This window comes from Lutra lutra, chromosome 16 (genome assembly GCF_902655055.1).
Source record: "Lutra lutra chromosome 16, mLutLut1.2, whole genome shotgun sequence".
Lineage (NCBI taxonomy): Eukaryota > Metazoa > Chordata > Mammalia > Carnivora > Mustelidae > Lutra > Lutra lutra.
This window is the reverse complement of record NC_062293.1, coordinates 41,926,138-41,947,199: the sequence shown is the minus strand read 5'-3', so window position 1 is coordinate 41,947,199 and position 21,062 is coordinate 41,926,138. Positions and strand designations below refer to the sequence as shown.

At 54.4% G+C, this 21,062-nt stretch overlaps 1 protein-coding gene across 8 annotated transcripts in view; it reads right to left on the bottom strand.

Moving 5' to 3' along the window:
• KSR1 (kinase suppressor of ras 1) overlaps positions 1–21,062 on the bottom strand; it is a 146,952-nt gene that overhangs the window by 33,351 nt on the left and 92,539 nt on the right. For all 8 annotated transcript variants that reach the window (XM_047709058.1, XM_047709066.1, XM_047709063.1 and 5 more), the window contains 4 exons: positions 10,290–10,437; positions 5,762–6,221; positions 3,121–3,125; positions 372–432 (listed from right to left, as the gene is read on the bottom strand). In XM_047709058.1, the coding sequence (XP_047565014.1) occupies positions 372–432; positions 3,121–3,125; positions 5,762–6,221; positions 10,290–10,437 (674 nt within the window). The remainder of the gene's footprint in view (positions 1–371; positions 433–3,120; positions 3,126–5,761; positions 6,222–10,289; positions 10,438–21,062) is intronic.

Below are 21,062 nucleotides of genomic sequence, written 5' to 3'. Positions count from 1 at the left end.
ACAGACTGCCAAGCCGAGAACTTTAGGGACGGGCCACGGGAGTCATGGGCCCAGGTGGTCTCCCGCGGGACCTGCAGGAAGCTCCTAGCTCCTTTTCCCCAAGACTTTGATGGTGTTTCTCCTGAGACCGGTGTTTTCCCTCAGCAGACGGAGGGGCAGGGAGGGTCCGGAAGCCCACACAGCCACTGGTGATGGGCAGGGGCTCCAGGTGGCTGCAGGGCTGTGTTCACAGAGGTGATGGACAGACCGGAGACAAAGAGCTCTGAGAACAGGGATCAGGACAGATGCTCCCCCCGCAATGAAGAGCGACCCCTCAGTGCGGGCCCCGGCCCATGCAGGCCCCCTTCCCATCCTAGCCTCGCTGGACCTACCTGTGAGTCACCGACAGCCCGATATCCCTTCGTACCATCTGTGGGGATCCGTGTGGGAGATCTGCAGGGAAAGAGGCCAGGTCAGGCAGGCTGAGGAGGCCTGTGTCTGTGGCCTTCTAGGTCCCAGATCACAGGCTGTGTGGGGGACAGGACCTACTGATCAGTAGATAAAGGTGTCCCTGAACAGGGACAGGCCAGGTAGACCAACGGGGCGGCCTAGTTACCCTCATGCCTCGCCCTGCTTCTCCTGGTAATGTCACTGTCTGGTCTCCGCACATGGTATGGAAACCATCCCCGTGTGGCTCCTAGCTGCCAGGGGAAGCAGCCTTGAGAGGCAGGAGGCAAAGCAATGGTGAGGACAGGAGTCCCCACCAATGTCCACCTCCTGTACTCCCGCACAGATGCATCCACAGATCACAGGTTTTCGAGGGGTTAATGTGGGTCTTTTGTTTAGCGGGTCAGAGGTCTCTGGCCCTTAGCAGCAAAGGGTTTGAGGCTGGTTAGCCCATCCCATACCTTTACAGCCGCAAGCACCTTGAGAACTTTGCTCTGAGCACCTCCAGTGCCAGGTCTCGCCAGGCAGAGAGCAAGGTCAAGGTAAAGCTTTCCCACACCCCTACCTGGGCCCGTCCCACTGGCTTCTGGAGGGGTCGCTCTCACGCCACGAGCTTTGGGGTAAACATCCTGTCTGTCTTCCTGGAGGACACCCTAGGCCTCCCTGCCCTAATCCTGGGTTCCCCATAAAAACAGCACCCTCTGGGGTGTCTGGGTGGCTCAGTGGGTTAAGCCTCTGCCTTCAGCTTGGGTTGTGATCTCGGGGTCCTGGGATCGAGCCCCGCATCGGGCTCTCTGCTCGGCAGGGAGCCTGCTTCCCCCCGTCTCTCTGCCTGCTGCTCTGCCTACTTGTGATCTCTCTCCTGAATAAATAAATAAAATCTTTAAAAAAAAGACAAAACAGCACCCTCAGTGTTCAGGCCTTACAGGTCAGGAAGCAGAAGAGTGGTTAGGGGCAACCCCTCCATCTACCAGCAGCCCCCATGTCCCACTGCCTCCTGCCCTGGCCTCCCCACCCTCCTCCGTCCTGCTTCTGCCCTGATTCAGCACTGCCTAGCTCCCCCTGGAGGAGGAGGGGTTCTCAACTGAGTTCTGATGGGTTTCAGGGGTTCTGAGAAATCCTCTGGATTGCTAAGTTTTGTGGGCTTTTCCCTGGAAGGAGGGTTAAACTTTTATCCAGTTATCGAAAGGAACCATAACCCAGAAAAATCAGGAACTTGGTGCCTGAGGGATCTGTGGCTGTCTCAGGTCCTCGGAGTCAGCAACAACCCCGCCCCCCACTCTGCACCTGTCCCCATATGCTGGCCAGGCATACACTCAGAGCTCATTAAGTGCTGGGTCACTTAATGCCAAGGACCCTATACCTGAGCACATAGAGAAGGGCCAGCTGGAGGTGCTGACTCCTCCCCCACCAAGGGGAGTCTGATCAGGACCAAAGTGCCCCCCGCTACCCGGTGATGATTCAGAAATCCACCAGCACACCACCCTAGCTCTCTCTGGCACATCTGACCTGCAGCTGACTGGGACTCACATCACTGTGAGCAGCCAAGGCCACCAAAGCACATGGGTCCAGAAGGGCTCAGGCTGCCGGTCTAAGAATCGGACTATGGAAGAATGAGATTTCAACCATATATACCACCTACGGTTGACCTGTAATGTCTGCAGTGGCCGTACAATCGGGGAAGGGAAATAATACATGGGCCAGACACCAAGTACCCTGGATCTAGAGGAAATCCTCACCCTGAAGACCTCATCTTGCCACTAAGCAAGTAGTACCACTGCTGCGGTCCCTGCTGTTACGGAGGTGGATGGGACGGGTTGTCCTAGGGATATGGGCGCTGGATTCTCCCCCGAGGCTCTGAGGAGGGCCCTGAGGTTTGTGCCTGTGCCCCAGGGAAGGGAAGGGGCTGTACAGCCTCCCTCCTTGCTTACCCTATGCCCCCGTTGGGGGCCGGCAGCCAACTTCATTTCGGCAGAGCTCCGGACTCCTATCCTGTCCCCACTGCCCCCCACCCCTCACCGACAGCTCCATCACTGCGCTCAGCCAGCTCAGGATAGGACAAAAATAAATGGCTCTTTCACTCAGGCCCAAACCAGACGTCTCTGTATTTGCACAGAGACGATCCAAAGCAGACCCCAGAGCCATGGTCTTTGCCCTCTGCTCTGACTCAAGAAAGAAAAGGCCCACAGTGCAGCCCAGTGCAAACCTGCGTCCAGCCTCGAGGTGGACGGGTGGAGAAAGGCACCCCCCCGTCTCTTGGGGCCTCGTGTAGAGTCAAGCCACATTCCTGTCTCTGGGTTGCCTCTCTCCTGAGAAGAGGGGTGCCCAGACATCAGCTAATATCCACCTACACCAGACCGATGGCCGCGTGCCTCCGTGTGACCGCAAAAGCCCAGCATACAAGGCTCCCTGCCAGAGGTCACCTGTGGGGACGGCCAGGGACAGAGAGGGCCTGAGTGGGAACTGTCCACAGTCCATGATGCTCTCCAGGCCCCTGGTTCACAGACAGAGGCTCCTGGCTGGGCGGAGGCCACCTGTCCTAGAGCTACTTCCTGAGGCGATCCCAGCACCTCCGCTTCTAGACGGTGGAAAGGCTGGAGTGGGCTGAGGGTCAAGGAAATCCACCCCTGACGGGGACGGTGACATAAACATGATTCCCGGGTGGCAGAAGGGATGAAAATGAATCACTCTTACCAAACCTGCAGGAGACAAAAAAGAGAGAAAGTGGCATGACATCACTATGCTGTCTCAGCATGTTCCCCAGAACCTTACCCCTTGGGAGGGAGCAGGCAATATGCTCAGGTAAGGCTTCAAGCCCCTGGTGCATGGGGCCAGGCCGGCTGTGTGACTATAAGGACGGTTCCTCAATGGAAAGGGCTAGAAGTTCCCGCCAGGGGCACTGGAACTACCCCTGCGCTGCGTGCTGCCTATGTCAGCTTGTCTAAGCCTCACCAGCCATGCCGACTGGTAGGGTTCACTCTGCTTCACCACTGAGCAAACAGCCTCACAGTCTCCCGAGGTCACACGTCTACAAGCGGGGACACACTGCCCAGAGACCTGCGGGAAGGGGGAGGGGTGCTCAGGGTCCAGGCAGGAGAAGGGGATGTGGCTGGAGCAGGAAGATGAGGAGAACAGTTCTGAGAACAGCGAGGGGGTCCTCAAGAAGGGCCAGGTGGGGACATGCCCCAAGCAAGCCTCCCCAGGGGGTGCTGCTATCCCAGCGACAAAGAAAACAAGGGGAGCCCCAGACCACCTGGTCTGCCCTCTGGGCTCACTGAGAGCAGCAAGATAGCCTGAGTGTCCATGTCAGTGTTAGCCCAAGTAACTCTGTATGGACCCGACTCAGAATCCCAGGGTGAGGCCCAGCTCACCAGCTGTGGGGTCACTTGCCTGAGGGTCTGTTCTCCGCCCAGAGCCCAGAATGAGACCACAGCCCTTCTAACGCTCTTCTCAGGGGAAAACGAGAAACAGACACACCGGCTTTACTCACTGAGATGCCCTCTGATGACCCATGTCCTGTGTCCTCACAGTAGTTACACTGTGCTCTCTGGGACAGGAGGACCCAGAAGGGGAGGAAGGCTGCAGCCCCTTCTGGAGGGTTGGGGGAGACGACCAGGCCCCAGCAGGACAGGCTGATGAGGAGGGGCACGGCACGTCACAGCACAGATTTCTCTCCTTGGGTGACATATACTTAAAACCATCAGAGATGTCCAGCGCCCGTCCCATAGGGGACCCAGGACAGCCTGTCCTGGGACATGGGGAGCAAGCCTACTCAAGACCAGAAAAGGAGAGCCCATGTCAGAAGAAAAGCCAAGTCCCCGACCCTCAGAGGTACAAGAAGGTAGGAGGCACCCAGAGAGGACTCCCTGCTTCCCCTCTGCCCTGCCCACTGGTGAGGGCAATTCTTATAAAAGCAAAACCAACAGTGACCTAAAGGTCTGTCAGGAGGGGAGGAGATAGTTAAACTACAGATGCAATGAGATGAAGAAGTTAAAAAAATGAGGTAGTTTGAATAATTATAGGTATATACAAAATTGATAATCCGGCTGGCTCTGCAAGGGGAATGGGGTCACTGAGGGAAAAATGGTGGGGAAACTGCACACTCTCATCCCCTCCAAGCTACAAGAGCTATGAAGCTTCTGCGTCTTGGACCATGTCACCATTAGTACCTGTTTAAATACCTAGGTTAAGAATGTTTTTTATGGGGGCGCCTCGGTGGCTCAGTGGGTTAAAGCCTCTGCCTTCAGCTCGGGTCATGATTCCAGGGTCCTGGGATCGAGCTCCGCATTGGGCTCTCTGCTTAGTGGGGAGCCTGCTTTCCACCCACCTCTCTCTGCCTGCCTCTCTGCCTACTTGTGATCTCTGTCTGTCAAATAAATAAAATCTTTAAAAAAAAAAAAGAATTTTTTTTTAATGTAAAAGAGTAAGATATTTTAAGATGTAAAGTCATGAAGTTCTTAGATATCAAGGTAAGTGGAAAAAAAGCCACCCAGGTTGGGGCACCTGGGTGGCTCAGTTGGTTGGGCGTCCAAGTCTTGGTTTCAGCTCAGGTCGTGATTTCAGGGTCGTGAGATCAAGTCCCGCGTCAGACTGTGCTCTGCTGGGGATTCTCTCTCCCTCTCCCTTTGGCCGTACTCTAGCTTGTGTTTGTGTGCCATCTCTCTCTCTCAAATAAATGAATAAATCTTCAGAGGAAAAGAGACAGGTTCTAGAACAGAGTACATGATATCTTATAATCATGAGACGTTCCAGCCAGATATTCTAGTTCTCCCCATCTGGGTACACGGGAGAATGACATTTCTTGGTTCCTTTCTTTGGGTGGAGCGGTGTATGATGAGTGGAACTTGCAGGAAAAAGCACGTGATTACCAGCGTGTAACATCTGAAATTCTTTTTTCCTCTGCGGAATGTTTCAGACAATGTTCCACAAAGTGGCTGTTCTGTCAGCCTGGGACCTGGAGTGAGGCCCACCCACAGTGGACAAGTTGCATGAGCAAGAAATCAATCTTTGTTGTTTTAAGACCCAGAGAGCTAGGGGTTGTTACTGCAGCGTAACCCAGTCTATTCTGACATGCATGGTACCAGTCCGCGTGTGTGTGCACGCGCGCACAGAAAGAACCTAGCAGGCAGGATTCAGCCCAAACTGCTAAAGAAGCCTGGAGTGTGGTCTGAGACACCGAGGAACTATTCACTTCGCACCCTTCTAGGTTGACTGATTTTTTTTTTTTTTTTTTGTCCTTTGAAAATAAAGCCCGCACTCCCTTTATGATGAGAAAACCGTGGACAGAACTTCCGTGGGGCAGCACACTGAGCACCAGCCTGGCGGGAACACTCACCTCATCGGGGAGACCTCGTCGATGCGGTTCCCCAGCTGAGACTCGTGGGACTTGCTCCGGGTGAGCGTGGGGAAGCTGGGCAGCAGCTGAAAGACCTTGCGGCTGGGCGGCGGCGGCGTCCGCGGCGGCTTCAGTTTGGTGTGCCTTCGCAGCTGGGGTGTGGTCGGGGGCGTGATGAAGCTGTGCAGGGCCCGGGGGGTCAGCCGGCCGCTGGTGTGCAGGAGGACACAGGTGTCCGAGAGGCCCTCGCAGGAGCCCGGGACTGGGGAGTCCGAGGTGGGCAAAGCGGACACAGACACGGAGCGTGGGCCCTGGGTGCTGCCACCCATTCTGCCCGGCGGAGCGCCCCCTGGTGGCCAGGGCAGGCCGGCTGTCAAGACGGTGTCCGCAGAAGGCCCTGAGCCGCTTTCCCGCCGGGCATCCAATGAACTCCAGCCTGAGTCCTCTTTGTGCTCCCCTCCTGTGGGCCAAGAAGTCGAGTCACGGAGGGTCAGAGCTAGAGGGACTTACTAGCTAGCGGTGAGGTGGCCAGGGCCCCAAGACGGTAACACCTTGCCCAGGGCTGCCACAGCCCCTTCAGGGCAGGCTTCCACTCCCAGCCTTTATACGGGCCTCTTGTGCACACATATCACCTCCCATGTCATCTGTGACTCTGAGGCCATGGGCTCAGATACTACTGTCCCCATTTTATAGGAAACAGAATGGCTCATCCAGAGTTCTTGCTGGCAGGTCTGTGGGGAGCAAGCCGGGGAACCCACCCCCAAAATGGGTGACCTTAGAGAGGGAAGTAGTAACTGATCTTGAAGAGGCAGGAAGGGGAAGCTGGGGTGCTCAAAGGGGATAACTCCGTATCAAGAAAATTCAAACACCGGGAAAGGGGGTATAGTAACCTTTCCTGTAGCCCCAGGAATTTGCTAGGAAAGAGATCCAGTTCGAAGACGATCAAAGGCCAATTCCTTCAGAGAGGAGCCCGGGACTTACGGCTGCCCACACAGTGGACCCCTTGAGGCTCTGGGCAGTTCCAACTCAACGGCTCAGTCTGTCCATTCATTCGAGCTTGTGCTGGAGGCTGGGTGTCAGGCCATGAAAAAAAGGCATCCACTGTGCTCAAAAGTCCAAAGAAGGGGACAGCAGTGTGCTGAGACAGAGATGCCCAGGTCCTGAGGGAGCACGGAGGAGGGGGACCCTAACTAGCCTGGAGGTCGGGGGCTTCCTAGAGGAGGCAGCACCTGGCCTGCACTGCATGGAGAAGGTGAAGCAGGGACACGAGGCAGAGGGAATAGCACATGCAAAGGCACGGAGCACACGGTGGCTTCTGGTGACTATGGTGAGTTCCTCATGCCTGGAGAGGTCAGGATGAGCCATAGAGATGCAAGAGGCCTCCTCAGAAGGTCTCGGAGGCCTCACAAAGGACTTTAGGTTGAAGCTTATAAAGAATGGGGAGATACCAAAGGTCAGGGGGCAGGGAGAAAGCAGCTCATCTACGGGGACCCCTTGGTGCGAAAGGAAAAGACACCTTCCTTATTTCACCAGTGAGGGGAAAGTACGCGAAGGTAGGTGTTGACTCAAGACAAAACAGACTTCTGCAGTGGAGTTATTCCATGTCGTGCTTTCTCCCCTGTCTCACTCAGTCTTCCCAGCATGTCAGGGAGGCCAGGAATGCTGACGAGGTCAGGCAGCTAAGCATGAGTGGGACGGGAACAGCGCCCTTGATCCTGACCACTGCGCTAGGCCTCCTTCCTCAAGGCTGTCTATCCTAAACATCCCACAAATATGGCCCGGCCTACTGAGCTACAGAGCTCTCATCATCAGAGGTGCTCCGGCCCAGCCCGGACAGCCAGCTCCGGCCCAGCCCGGACAGCCATTTATCAGGGACGGTGGAGAGACAATGGCCTTCACAATGCTCAGGGGCTCTGCACATGTCCTCCCTCCTCGAGGACCCCTCTCCCTATCTCACTGCCTCGGACTTTCTCCTCAGGAATCAGCTCCACGGAGGGAGTGACTCAGTCCATGTGTTCCTTGTGTTTGCTCTTGTAGAACCTGCAGCCACAACTGTGACTTAGAGACTGGCCTCCCATAGGCTCTGGCCTGGCTCTCACTGAGGGCACGGAAGAGCGAGTTCCACCTTCCCTGTGCAAGTGTGCCCCCCAACGAAACGAGTCCCAGGCTCTTCCCATTGCCCACTGGAAATCTGCTCCTCTGAGCCGCCCAGGGACGGCACATGGGTCTTGATGCACATGCCAACACCAGTTAAACGGCAGTGGCTCTCGAGAAAGACAGGAGTCCCTTAGTAGGAAGGGCTGGGTAGTGATGAGAGATGTGTGCTATGGACGAGGGACATGAAACATCAGCAGAGATCATCGTCTTTGTTCACCAGCCATTGGCGAACCATTCCTCACTTGCCTTCCCGAAGACCAGGGGCCACAAAAGGCAAATGTGTTCAACATTTTCCATGACCCCGCAAGCCTAATTCTGAAAAGAGCTCTAATATATGTCAGGCTCTGGTCAAAGCGCTTGACCTTCGCTCCTTTCATCCTCACAACAACACGATGAGAGAATGCTATTATGACCTCCACTGTACAGATGAGGAAACTGAGGCACAGTGGGGGTTAAGTCACAGACCAAGGTCCCGTGAGAGTGTTGGCCCAGGCACATGGATTCCGTGGTCCATCTTTAACCACCACTAGACTGCCCTCACCAAGGCCTGTTAGTTGCAATAAAGACTTTGACCACGTGACCTAAGAGGCAAGGCAATGGCAGTACCCAGCTGGTCCCGAGAAGGCCCCCGCTGGGCAGACTCATTTGGGTAGAGTGTGGCCAGGACCCTCTTGTGGACACAGGGTCCATAAGCTAAGACCTGATGAGAAGGATGTGGAAAAGACCTTATCTTCCCCCAGAGGCCTCTTCCAGGGCAGAGCAGAAAAGTTCCCTCTGAGGAAGAAACCCAGCTCTGGGGCACGCCCACTGTGGGACCCCGCGCCTCTGATGCTTTAGCCACAAGAGGCGCTCCCCACCACCACTGAGAAAGGTGTTACCATACACAGGGCAAGTGCCTGGCTTCATAAATTAGCACTGAATGAGTTGGTGATCCCCCTGGCTTGGCACCCAGGACGGGCCGTCACCCTCCCAACACAAACAGGTCACCACCCTTCCGAGTGCCGGCTCCTTCGCCGTTCTTTTACCACTCAGGCTTAAGGAGGGAAGGCCGACAAGTTACCCACCCCGGTCCAGCTTGGGTGGCAAGTACTTCTGAATTTCCCCAATGTGAAAACAAGCTAGTCACTCACAGAGACTGGGGCTGGAACCCCAGCTCTGCCACCCAGTGCTGTGTGTCCTCGGCGAAGCCCTTTCCTGAATCCGGGCTCAGTCCCCTCTGTAAAATGTGGGCATGAGAATGCGGACTAGGTCCCTCAAATGTTTATTTTTGGACCCCTGCTGGGAGGCCTGGCCTATCGAGGTCTTCGGAACTGAGTGGAGCACTCCACACGGGGCTCTGCGTTCAGAGGAGAACTTGGGACAATGGGGTCCAGGGGGGAAAAAAAAATCAAGCCCAATCCTCTGTGGGGGGAAAAAATCAAGCAGAATATAAAGTTTAGTGGCTTCCTTAAGCCTCAGGCAGCCAGAAATAAGACAGGTGGCTCAGATCATTAAAAAATGGGACTGGGGCGCCTGGGTGGCTCAGTGGGTTAAGCCTCTGCCTTTGGCTCAGGTCATGATCCCAGGGTCCTGGGATCAAGCCCCGAATCGGGCTCTCTGCTCAGCAGGAAGCCTGCTTCCCCCTCTCTCTCTCCCTGCCTGCCTCTCTGCCTACTTGTGATCTCTCTCTGTCGAATAAATAAATAAAATCTTAAAAAAAAAAAAAATAGGACTAATTCCTTTCATCAGGCTCACTGTAAAGTCTTCTCGGTGTGGTGGCAACCTGAAATCATGACATTTAAAGCTTCCAAGGCAAGATTTAAAAAGCCTGGAAATAATTCCCAAGGAACTCCTTGTAAATCCAGGATGACACACTTTGCCTGGAGCAGCCATGCACACACTCACAGCTGAAACATCACACAATTTCTCTCATCGTACTTCTGCCTTCTGAGCACACAACCAGCAGCCGGTGGAGACAGGAGAAGGCAGGGAGCAGGCTGGGGGTGAGGTGAGCCCGGGTGGGGAGGGGGCTAGAATGCAGGGAGCCGAGGGAGGGTTCAGAGCCCCATACATGTGCTCAAAAGAGGGGAAATCACACAGGACCCACCCAGTGGACCAGACTAAGGTCTCTGATGATAGTAAACGCTTCCCTGGGTCCTTCCTAGCCAGAGCAGTCCAGAGGCAAAGCCTCTATCTCAGATCAGACCAATCACACACACTCTGGCCTTTCCAAGCTGCCCCAGAAACCCGGGGTCACACTCGCCCCACCCCCGTCAGTGGCCCCAGGGAATCAGGACAGGCCTGGAGACGGCAGGCTGGTGTTCCAAACTGGGTGGAGGGAGAGGGAACTGACGGGGCTGGCCTCCACCCTGGGGAGGCCGGTCCTACCTACCCAGACCTGTCACTTTCCGCAGGCAGGCAAGGGCGTACTGCAGACGGCCACACTCCTCGGCACTGGCCCCGTAGCGCCGAAGCGTCTCCTTCACCTTGACCTCATTCATGTCCAGCAGGGCATCCAGCGTGAGCTCGCTGAGGATCTCCTGAGGGAGCACAGAAGGGACAGACGGAGAGCTGGTGAGCACTCAGGCCGGCCCTGGCACCCTCCTCAGCCTCTCTGTGGCCTGGGCTGGGCTCCTCCGCTGAGTGGCAGGGACCAGGTGCTGGCAGGCCGGCCTGCAGACCAGAAGCCACCACTTGCGAGAGGACATAGGCAGCCAGCTCTCGCCCCCACCCCCAGCGCTCCCAGAGACAGCAGCTGAGCTTGGACACTGGAACTCCAGGGCTGGGGTGGGGGAAGGACAGAAAAAACAGCCAAGTTACGATGAGGGCACGTCGCCTGTTTCTTTTTATGCCTCTGCACAGAAAAATGACGAATCACGACAACTTTTGAGAATGACAAACTTCAAATAGAGACGGCCCTTTGAAATTCTGCTGTATCTGAATTAGACAAGATAGATTCCAAATAAAACTGGCTTAAGGAGAGAAGGATTAAAAAGAATGAACCCTCACCAAGCACCGTCCAGGACCTTGCAACCTCGCCTTATTTAATACCCAGTCAAAACCTTTCCAGGGTTCAAAGCAGCAGAGAGGAAGGGAGAGACAGAGGTGTGACAGGACTCTATGTGACTCCAAGGATGGAGGCCCCACATGAGAAAGGACGCAGGGGGCCTCCAGGACAGAATGGCCCCTGGCTGACCTTCAAGGGAAAGGGAGCCTCAGACCTACAGGCAGAAGGGACTGGCTTCTGCCAACAACCTGTACGCACCTAGACGCGGCTTCTTCCCAAAGCTTCCAGATAAAAGGCCAGCCTTGCTGACACCTTAAAATCTTGGGCCCGATGAGATCCTACACTGGGAAGCTAGCTGAGCTAGCCTGAGCCCCTCTATCTCCTTCTCCTCCTACAGAACTGTGAGCTAAGAAATGGAGATGTTTTAAGATGCTGTGTTTGTGGTTATTTGTTATACAGCAACAGAAAACTAATACAGAGAGGGAATATTTGAATCAAGGCCTGACTTCAAAGCTTGTGCTCTTTCTTCTCTCATCAAGGAGGAAGGAAACCCTTCCAGCTCTGACCACTCTGAGGCATGTGGGATACCCAGGCTGGAGCAAACACACGGAAAGATGGCATGCGTCTCTGTCCTCCAGTGACTGACATTAAAAAAAAAAAAACAGGGGCGCCTGAGTGGCTCAGTGGGTTAAAGCCTCTGCCTTCGGCTCAGGTCATGGTCCCAGGGTCCTGGGATCGAGCCCCGCATCGGGCTCTCTGCTCAGCGGGGAGCCTGCTTCCTCCCCTCTCTCTCTCTGCCTGCCTCTCTGCCTACTTGTGATCTCTCTTCCTCTGTCAAATAAATAAATAAAATCTTTAAAAAAAAAAAAAGTAAACTTAAAAAAAAAAAAAAAAAAAAAAAACCAAGTCATTGCAAAGCAATATAATATGGCTTAGTGCCAAAAAGAAAGCTCCAAGATGGGTGGCAGGGAAGGGAGGGTGGGATTGGGGATCAGGATTTTTCTTCTGTTTTTCAGCCCCTTTCTAGATTTTCTAGATATTCTATGTCAGGGAAGGCCACACATCCCACCTCAAATGATTCACATAAACTTGTAGTTCTTCAGAATCTAAGCTCATTCTCATTGATGTCCGCAAGCGGTGTGATTTTCTTCTACAAGAGGTATTGTCCATTCATGCTGCTGTAAATCGTAGACTCAGGCATCGACACTGAAGCTGATAGGAGATACTGGCTGTGAGTCCTTAGAGCAATAGTCTGGGGGGTTTTGCGATGCTGGTGGTGGGGGCCCCCCGCTGGGGCCTGGGGTCTTGCCATATTTCACACCCCTGCCCCGTGTCTTGTCTGTATATTCTTCGACCTCCAGGACAGTGGACAAGAATCTCCTAGCTGTTTAGAGCATTCTCACTGAAATTTGGAAAAACAGATACGAAATATGCACCAAACAGCTCATCACTGACTGGACAAGCCCTTGGTTGTCAGAAATTCTTCCAGATGATAAAACAAGAACATCACAGGGAACCGCTGGTAACAGCACAGACAGGAGACTGGTCAGATAAACGTCCCCAGCAAGCAGCTTTGTTTAATCCATGTGGTTCCCTTTATTGGCCTCTGAGGCACTCTTCATCAAAATGCAGTTTTGACATCTTTCCCCTTCCCTCTACTGTGAAAATCAATTTGGCAATATTGTCCCGAACCAATGGCGGTGACGTTGACCTTTACACACCTGCACAGAACGACCCACCACCCTGCCCTGGAGTGTCCTCCATGCTCACCAAATGTGTACCCCCCCCACCCGCCAACCCCCCCCCCACCGTGATGACTCAGCAGTTCTCCAGAACAGAGATTCAGAAACAAGCCTAGAAACCCAAATCCCCAAATTATCATGCAAATAGGGATTTTCTTCCTTCCATTCGGTCTTTCTATTCCTCTCCTCCCCACCCACACCAAGTTTCCACTTCTCAAACATAGTAAGTTTGTTTATTATGACAAACCACCTGCCAGGACAACGTGCTCAGTGCCCTTCATACTCTCGCAGCTCAACACAATTCAGCCAAGGACGGGTGAGGTGCACCTGCCGGAGTCCCAGGGACCTCAGGCAGGGCAATCTAAGGAACTCCAATCCCACCTGTGTGGGATCCCAAGCTCCTTCAATTATTCCTCCCTCCCCCCACTGCCATTCCTCAACCTGTCAAAGGCTTGGGAGGCAACAGCTACCCTGAGGGGAAACAATTTTTTTCAAATTAAATTAAAGGAATTAATTTCTATCTGCCTTCTGGAAAAAAAGTAAAACCCCAACTACACTATGAAATGGAAATTCTTTGTTCTTTATTGAAGTAAAGTAACCCCCTAGGAAAGAGAAAGAATACATTCAAATCCATTCCCTTTAAAAAAAAAAAAAAAAAAAGGGAAGAAAAAAGATACTTCCTTCAAGCTTCGAATTAGTGGAAAGTTTCTCCCATTGCCAGGAGGCTTCACGGATCAGCCCACGGCACAGGAAGGAGGCAGTAGAGGCCACCTTCCTTCTCCTCTGCTCTCCTTATGCTCCATTTTCAAAACAGGGGTCAGCAAAGACAAAACGGGGGCAGGTGGAGGGGACTGGGACAGAAGAGCCAATCCAGGGTCCCACTTACAGTTGAAGCTGCTCCTCCCTCTCCCAGGACAGGCCTAGCTTCTCGAGGTGTGAACAGCGCACGTCCATCTATGACATGAGAGTGCTAGCACACGGTCATGGTCATCATTTCTGACTGCTCCTTCCATCCCCTAACCCCTCCCCACTGCTACAGGGTTGGATCACTGCAGTGGGGAGAGGGACGACTCCACTCTACCTAAAAGCTGCAGCCAAAAAAGCTATCTACAGGTCAGCCCGTTACCTGGAGGACTAGGGTTTCAAATACACAAGCCTCAGGGCAGGGCCATGGGAAGACATGAGACCAGTGAGGATGTGGCCCTCCCATCTGTCTTTTATTAGAGACAAAAGTAGTAAAGACACTTCTTTATTGGACAGAAAGCCAACAGTATCCAGGTCAATGCTAATCAGAAACCCACCCTCTGCCTTCGCTCAGTGTTGAGGTCTGAGGGGAGGCAATGGGAAGGTTGCCAGATCTCACTATAAGGAAATCTGGGAGTGCCTGGGTGGCTCAGTGGATTTGGTACCTGGCTCTTGATTTTGGCTCAGGTCTTGATCTCAGGGGTTGTGAGTCCAAGCCCTGCGTTGGGCTCAGTGCTGGGTGTGGAGCTGGCTTAAGACTCTCTCCCTCCCTCTGCCCCTCCCCCTCACTGCTCTCTCCCCCTCTTTAGAGAAAAGAAATAGAAAATAATGGAAAAAAAAAATTTGGATCTTTATCTTAAAATAGCTAATTTGGGGCACCCGGGTGGCTCAGTCAGTTAAACGTCTGACTTTTTAGCTCAGATCATGATCTTGGGATCCTAGGATCGAGCCCCACATTGGGCTCTCTGCTCAGCGGTGATTCTCCCTCTCCCTCTCCCCTTGCTCGTGTTCAATCTCTCTCTCTCTCAAATAAATAAGTAAATCAAATCTTAAAATAAATAAACAAAATAACTGATTTTCAAATGGTAGCAACCAATGCAAAGCTGTGCACACCAACAACCACACCCGAGTCCCACGGAACCCTGAGCCAGGAGACCCTATGAGAAGAATGGGACACATTCCCAGGTCTGTCTGATTAGCAACTTCTAAAGCTTCATTTCTGTAGGCAAATGGGGAAGGAAAGCAGCCCTGCGGCAGATGCCCTGGGCACCACGGCTGGGGTGGCCTGGCCTTCTCAGTGAGGTGTCGCATGCCGGCCCTGGGACCCCACCGTGAAAACAAAGTGCCTGGGCTTTTCAATGCCTACAAGTGATCTCGGACCTGAAGCTAGTTCAGTCAAGGTGGGGAAGTGCCTGCGGGGTAGGGTTTCCAAGCATGCTGGAACCAGAGGAACCCATATACAAAGAAAAGGCAGCCCCCCTCCCCCACTTCTCAGAAGGACCTCCAGCTAGATGACAGTCCGTCTGTGTGTGTGGCTGGGCAGGCCTGCCATCTCCTCCAGCCGAGGCCTTACGCAGCTCAGTACCCCCGACATCACACATGGATGTCATCTGCCACCCACAGTGACAGGCCCGGCTGAGGTCAAGTTAGAAAGTTCTTTCGGACCACCTGCAACTTCTCCCGAGCATCTCCACCTGGAAAGCACATTAGGGAATGAGCCCCACCGGCTGCTGCGGGTAACCTCACACACCCGCCAACGAGCAGGCAGTCGAAGCTGCTCTGAAGCCCCCCTCAAGCCCAAGAGGCCCCCATGGCCCCAGGAGGGCCTCCTGAGAGGGGGTGAAGACTGAGAGTCCATACCGCTTCGAGGAGAATTCCTACCCCACCCATCCCAGCTTCTATCAAAAAAGAAACCGTGAACTAGAAACCAGGAAGGGAAGACAGGGCTGCCCGGCCAGTGCAGGGGACCCCAAGTCCCGGTTCCAGCAAGGTTCTGGCTCACACCTGAACACAGCAGTGGGGTGGTGAGAACCGGGGACAGAGCCAAGAACTCTGGAGAACACTTGCTCCCGACCAGTTCCTTCAGGTCCTAGTTTATGTCCTCCAGTAGGTGACAGGCGGCTCGTCTTCCTGATGACCATCAGACAGGAGGGTTGGTGGAGGGCTGAGGTCACTCAGCCAGTCTATGGTGATTCACCTGCCGGTTCTATTCTCTAAAGCAGGAGTCTGGGATGGGCCGTGCCAAACACAGCTATACCCTCCCCTCAGCAACTGGCTGCAGGTCACGTCAGGGGCCAGGCAAAGGATCAGATGGCATCCTGGGACTTATCAGCAGCCACGGGGCTGCCTGGCATCTATACTTAGAAACCTGTGCCGGTGGACACAGAGAGCCATCCACACTCACCATGATCAGTCAGGAAGGGGATGCCAGGGGCTCCAACACCTGTGCGTGGGCCATGTACAAAAACCTGGGCAGCTCCAGGCAGAATTCCAGTGAAGGCTGGGGTTAAAGGAAGGCCAAGGGGCAAACCCACACCTTGTGTTTCTAGTTAGCCTTCTGGTCCCAGAGCGAGGGATGGGTCTGTGCTTCCAGCTCTCCAGGTCCATTTGCAAAACCCAGATTTCTTGGGTGCAGGCTGTCCCCCGACCCCCCAGTTCCGTGGCTGCGGGTTAATGAGAGGGCCGGAATCATTCACCACAGATGCTCCCCTGGGACTGGTCACACCAGAGAGGCCAGAGGTGGACCCCCAGAGCCCCGTGGATGGGGACACAGACCGCTATACTCCTCTGAGGCCCGGGGGGCAGCTGGGGAAAGAGAAGGGAAGAGCAAGGTTGCTGTTCTAGCAGCCCAGGTGGGGAGCCTACATGCCTACAGCTGGGAGGGCAACACCTGCCAGATGTTCCTCCCTGCCCTCTGTCCATGGCGGGGGCTGACGGGGAGGGACAGTTGAGACTTGGGAGACAACAGTTGGAAATTCTGGGAGGCACAGGTGGGGCTGAGGCAGTGAGGGCCTGGATTGGGCAGCCTTCCAGGGTTTCCATGGCAATCAACAGACAACTTTGTCCACAGGGTACTGGCTTGGTCTATAACCAGTCCTGGGCCCAGTCTCCTCCTATCTCAGTGCTGGGAAATGAGAAATACCCACTCCCCAGAGAAGTCAGCCACATTGTGGAAGGCTTCTCTCCACTACCTCCAGCTGGACAACAGTAAAGGAAGGGCCAGATCCGCTCACTGGAACCCCCATGACCTTGGGCCAGTCCCTACCCCTCTCTTGGGGTCTGGTCTCATCATTTGTAAAATGAGTGGGTTTGGCTGAATTAGATTGGTGGCTGTCAACCTGGCTACACCCTGGTATTACTGGCAGGGTTGGGGGAGAGGGGTTCGGGGGGGGGGGATGCTTTTAATAAGGATCCTCATGCTCACATTTCACCTCAGACCAATCAAATCAGAATTGCTCAGGTGGGGACCATGAGAAGAGATAGGCTGCAGGGCCTTAAGTCTGGCTAAAGTAGCCCATGGCAGAAGTTGTCTGAGAATGCCCAGAAGGCAGGTCTGGCCAGGGGGCTGGGCCCTGGGGTTGACAGCTGCCTGTCTTCTCATGAGGCCCACACTCCTTCAACTCAACCCCAGCCTAGCCCAAGCTCCCAGATGTCCCAGGAGAGGTCTGTGCCTGCCTGCCTCCCCACTATAAGACTGGGTGGGGGCTTGGAGACTGGGGAGCCAGGCTGGAATCCTCAGGGAGTGGCTGTCTTTGCCCTGTGCATTTGTACGTCTGGGCTTAAAAGCCTCAGAAAGCTGGGGCAGCAGTGGGGTAAGGTGTGGAAGAGGAGGGATGCAAGTCAAAAGGAGAGGAGCCAAGGAGGAGGTGGAAAAGGGCAAGTGATGAGCATTTATTATGCATCTCCTAGAGGCCAGGTGCTCTGCTAGATGAGTTACAGAAGGCAACACTCACAGTCCTCCTAATATCCTGAGATGGGTGATAAGGTTCAGAGACGGCAGGTAACTTGCCCGAGACCACATAGCCTGACGGGGAAGACTGAGGCATGGCCACCTCTTCCTATTCCCAGCCAACTGGCCCTGTCCGAGCTGGTGCCCTCTGATCCGCTCTATCAAGTGAGCTCTTTTGCCCAGGGCAGAGTACACTCGGCATCATAGGTCACAGCCGGTTTGCCCAGCTCCATACCCACCCCTACCCCTGTGCCGAGCTTAGTCGACCTCTGGCTGTGGGGTTAAAAGGACCTGCTGGTGGCCTCCCATGGTCTTCTCCCCCACATTCCCTTCCAAGGCCCTACGTTCTCCTCGTGCCCTCTGGAGGACACCTGTGCTTCCTAACACCACCTGGGACAGGATTTCCAGTTTCTGGTGGCGTGGGCTGTCACCCCAGGGGCCGGCCCCACCTTCCCGGAGAGCCTGTCTTATGTCTCCCGTGAGCCCCAACGTAACTAGAACAGGGATTGGCAAGCTTTTCCTGAACAGAGAGGGAATGATCTTCAGCCTTGCAGGCCATATGGTCTCTGTCAGAACCATCCAACCTTGCCGTTAGATCCCAAAACAGCCAGGGACAAGATGTCAACAAATGGGTGAGGCCACATTCCAGTAAAACTCTGGACGCTAAAGCCTGAGTGTCCTATCATTCTCAGGTGTCACCCAACAGTCCTCTTTGCTTTTTTCCTAGCACTTTAAAATATGAAAACTGTACAAAAACCAGTGGTGGGCCGGACTTGGCCTATGGGACACAGTGTGGCAATCCCAGATCCCAGGGGGTCATCCAGCCACTCAACAAACACACATCAACTCTGCAGGGTCCCATCAACTCGTGGCCCTGTGCCTCAACGCTCCTTCCTTCCTGCTGCCCTCTGTGCCAACAGGGCTTCTTCCCGTCCAGCCCCCCAACACACAGTGTGCAGAAGGGGACACAGAGGAGAGGCCCCCAGGGAGGTCCCCACCTGCCATTCAGGCCCACCTGCATTTTGTCACCTTCCTCTGTGTCACTGACACACATTCCCAAAACTGCTCCTCCTGGTTGTGGTTTGAAAACAGCCAGACGCGTCCCACATTAAAAAAAAGCCATCCCTTCCCCAACACACACACACACACACACACACACGCACACGCACACGCACAGACACCCGCTTCGGGGCTGCATGCTTACCCCTCCGCACGCGCTACTCCCAAAACAGAGACAGGAGACACGTGGGCTTCTCCAAGGCCAGTTCTCTACACCCAGGATATTTGCTGATTATGGGGGAAAAAAAGCCCTATTGTCCACTAGACTCCAGAGTAAACCTCAAGTCAGAAAAGGAATACTCTAAAACAAATAAACAAAAATGAGCACATTCAAAGATAAGATTGGGGTCAGGGTGGGGCAGGGGGACAGCTTGCCAGCAGCCAGAGGGCTCCACGAACACTGGGGTGATGCTTGACTTCTGGGGAACTGGCAAACAGGAAAGTCCCTTCCTGCACAAGTAGGGCAGGAGGCGGGGTGGGGGGTACAACTTCCCCAGAGCAGCAGGCCCTCCCTGCCATCCCCAGTTGACACAGCTGGTGAGAGCTGGACAAGCAGGGGGCAATGAGGATGCGAGCCAGGCCAGCAGCTGTGTGACGAGAGGCTGCTGAGTAAGGGGGGGTGTATGAGGGACCCTCCCCACAGGGACACCTCAGAGCGGGAGCGGGAGCTCTAACTGCCCAGGGACAACAGCCCTAAACTGAGACTGTACCTGGCAAACTGGGATGCCTGCTAATCCCACACAGAGGGTGCAAGGGAGCAGGGTCTGGTTTGAGATGGATCTCCCCATGGGAAACCCCAGCTCTCCTGAGGGCAAAGGCACAGACAGGGGCTCTTGGGCACCACCATATCCGTGGCCATCTTTACTCTTGGCTGGTAGGAGCCCCCTGCAGCTCTCCTGATCCAAACACGCCATTAAAAAGAGGGTTCCCAGACAGGTCTACAGTCTCTTACTTCCTCCTCCATACCCGTGGGTGGGAGCTGAGTTCAGCCACCGAGGCTCCCCGCACCAGAGAGTGCCCAGGCCTGGTATGTGCCTGGCCCCACCTTGGGGCCAAGAGCCCAATCACAGACCCCTCCACCAGAATGGCACGTGCTAGTGTCCAGTTATGCAGTCTGTCCTTTGGGGTTGGTTGTCTGTCTATCTGGGTAGGGGATATGCAGAGCCACACAAAGGGCACCCAGGCCAGAGACCTGAGAACCAGGCCATTCCACCTGAAAACAGGGGCCGCATTGTTTTCACGCCACCCCCAAGGGCATCCACCCAGGAGACCGAGATCTTTCAGGAGATCTCTGTAGTTTTCCAGAAACTCTGTAAACAACTCCTGCTCCACAGCAAGAACAGGCCTCAAAGTAGGGGAACCCAGTGGAGCCTGAGAGGATGGCCAAGACTCGAGCCAAGGAGGGCCTCCCTGGTGCCGTCAAGGTGTGAGGGCATGAAAGGGGCTAATGGATACTCATGAGGTTGGATACTCAGATAGATGAAATGGAAGGATAAATCCTTCCTCTGCCACGGTCAAAGGGCAGGGTTTAAAAGGGACCTTAGAAACAGGTTAGTCTAACACTCACTTTATAGAGGAGAAAACAGAGGACCACAGAGGTGAGGAAACCTTGCGGAGTCACCTTGAACAACAGCACCAAGACCAGGGCCCAGATTTCCCAACACCCCTGCCGGTGTCTGGCACCAGGCTATCCCGGGCCTCTGAGAGAGCTCACTGTTGTTCATTATGGGCGTTCCTCACCCAGATGTAAAGGTTTCATTCCTGCCAGAGTCTCTAAGCTGCTCTAAGAGGTAAGCCAAGGGTATGGACTACCCTGAAATCTTCCCTGAGAATCACCTCCAAAGGTGCTAGCCTGAGGGACGCCAAGCCAGGTGCCTGCCTTGTGGGCCCAGAGCCCTAAGGAACCCAGAACACGCTTCCGGGCTCATGGCTTCACCCAGAGCCCGGCAAGTCTCTTACATCTTGGTGGCTTAAAAGATAGCAAGTGGGCAGAAACTCTCAATTCCGTGTTCTTGTCCACCCCAACCCATGCCCACCGATGATAGTGCAGCCTTTCCTTCTTTTTGATAAGTAGCAGCAAACCCCATGTCACCAGCTACACCCAAACACCCAGGTCCTGCAACACAGCCTAAGACCTGCCCTGGGCCGAGGCACGCTGATTCTTACTCAGCTTCTCTACGTGCTTCCTCTTTCCACAAACAGTCTAGTCATAAAAATAACCACTACTGCTCCTGTCGCTGCTCGTGTAGTGGGCCTGCGCACAGCTGCTCGGTAGCTAAGGAAAGGGAGGCTCAGAGAGATTAAGTGACTCACTGAAGACACGGCCAGGGAGTGCCAGAGCCCGGAGGGGACCCTGACCCTCGTAACTCCACGCTAGCACTCACAGCCTCTACACGCTTTGGCCTCTTTGGCCTGGGTGACCAGAAGCCCTGACAGGCAGGGCTGGGGCTACCTGCATAAGTCTCATTTCTTAAGCTCCCTACAGAAGGAGCAGGCTCAGAACAAGGATGTATCCTGTTCAAACCCAAAGCATGAACAAGCCAAAAGTCATTCATTCACTGGAAGAATGGGGAAGATCTGTTCTAGTAAGATCCTGATGGTTCTCCAGCCTGTACCACAAGAGACTCAGGGAATGAAACAATGAAATGGAAATCATAATCTAGA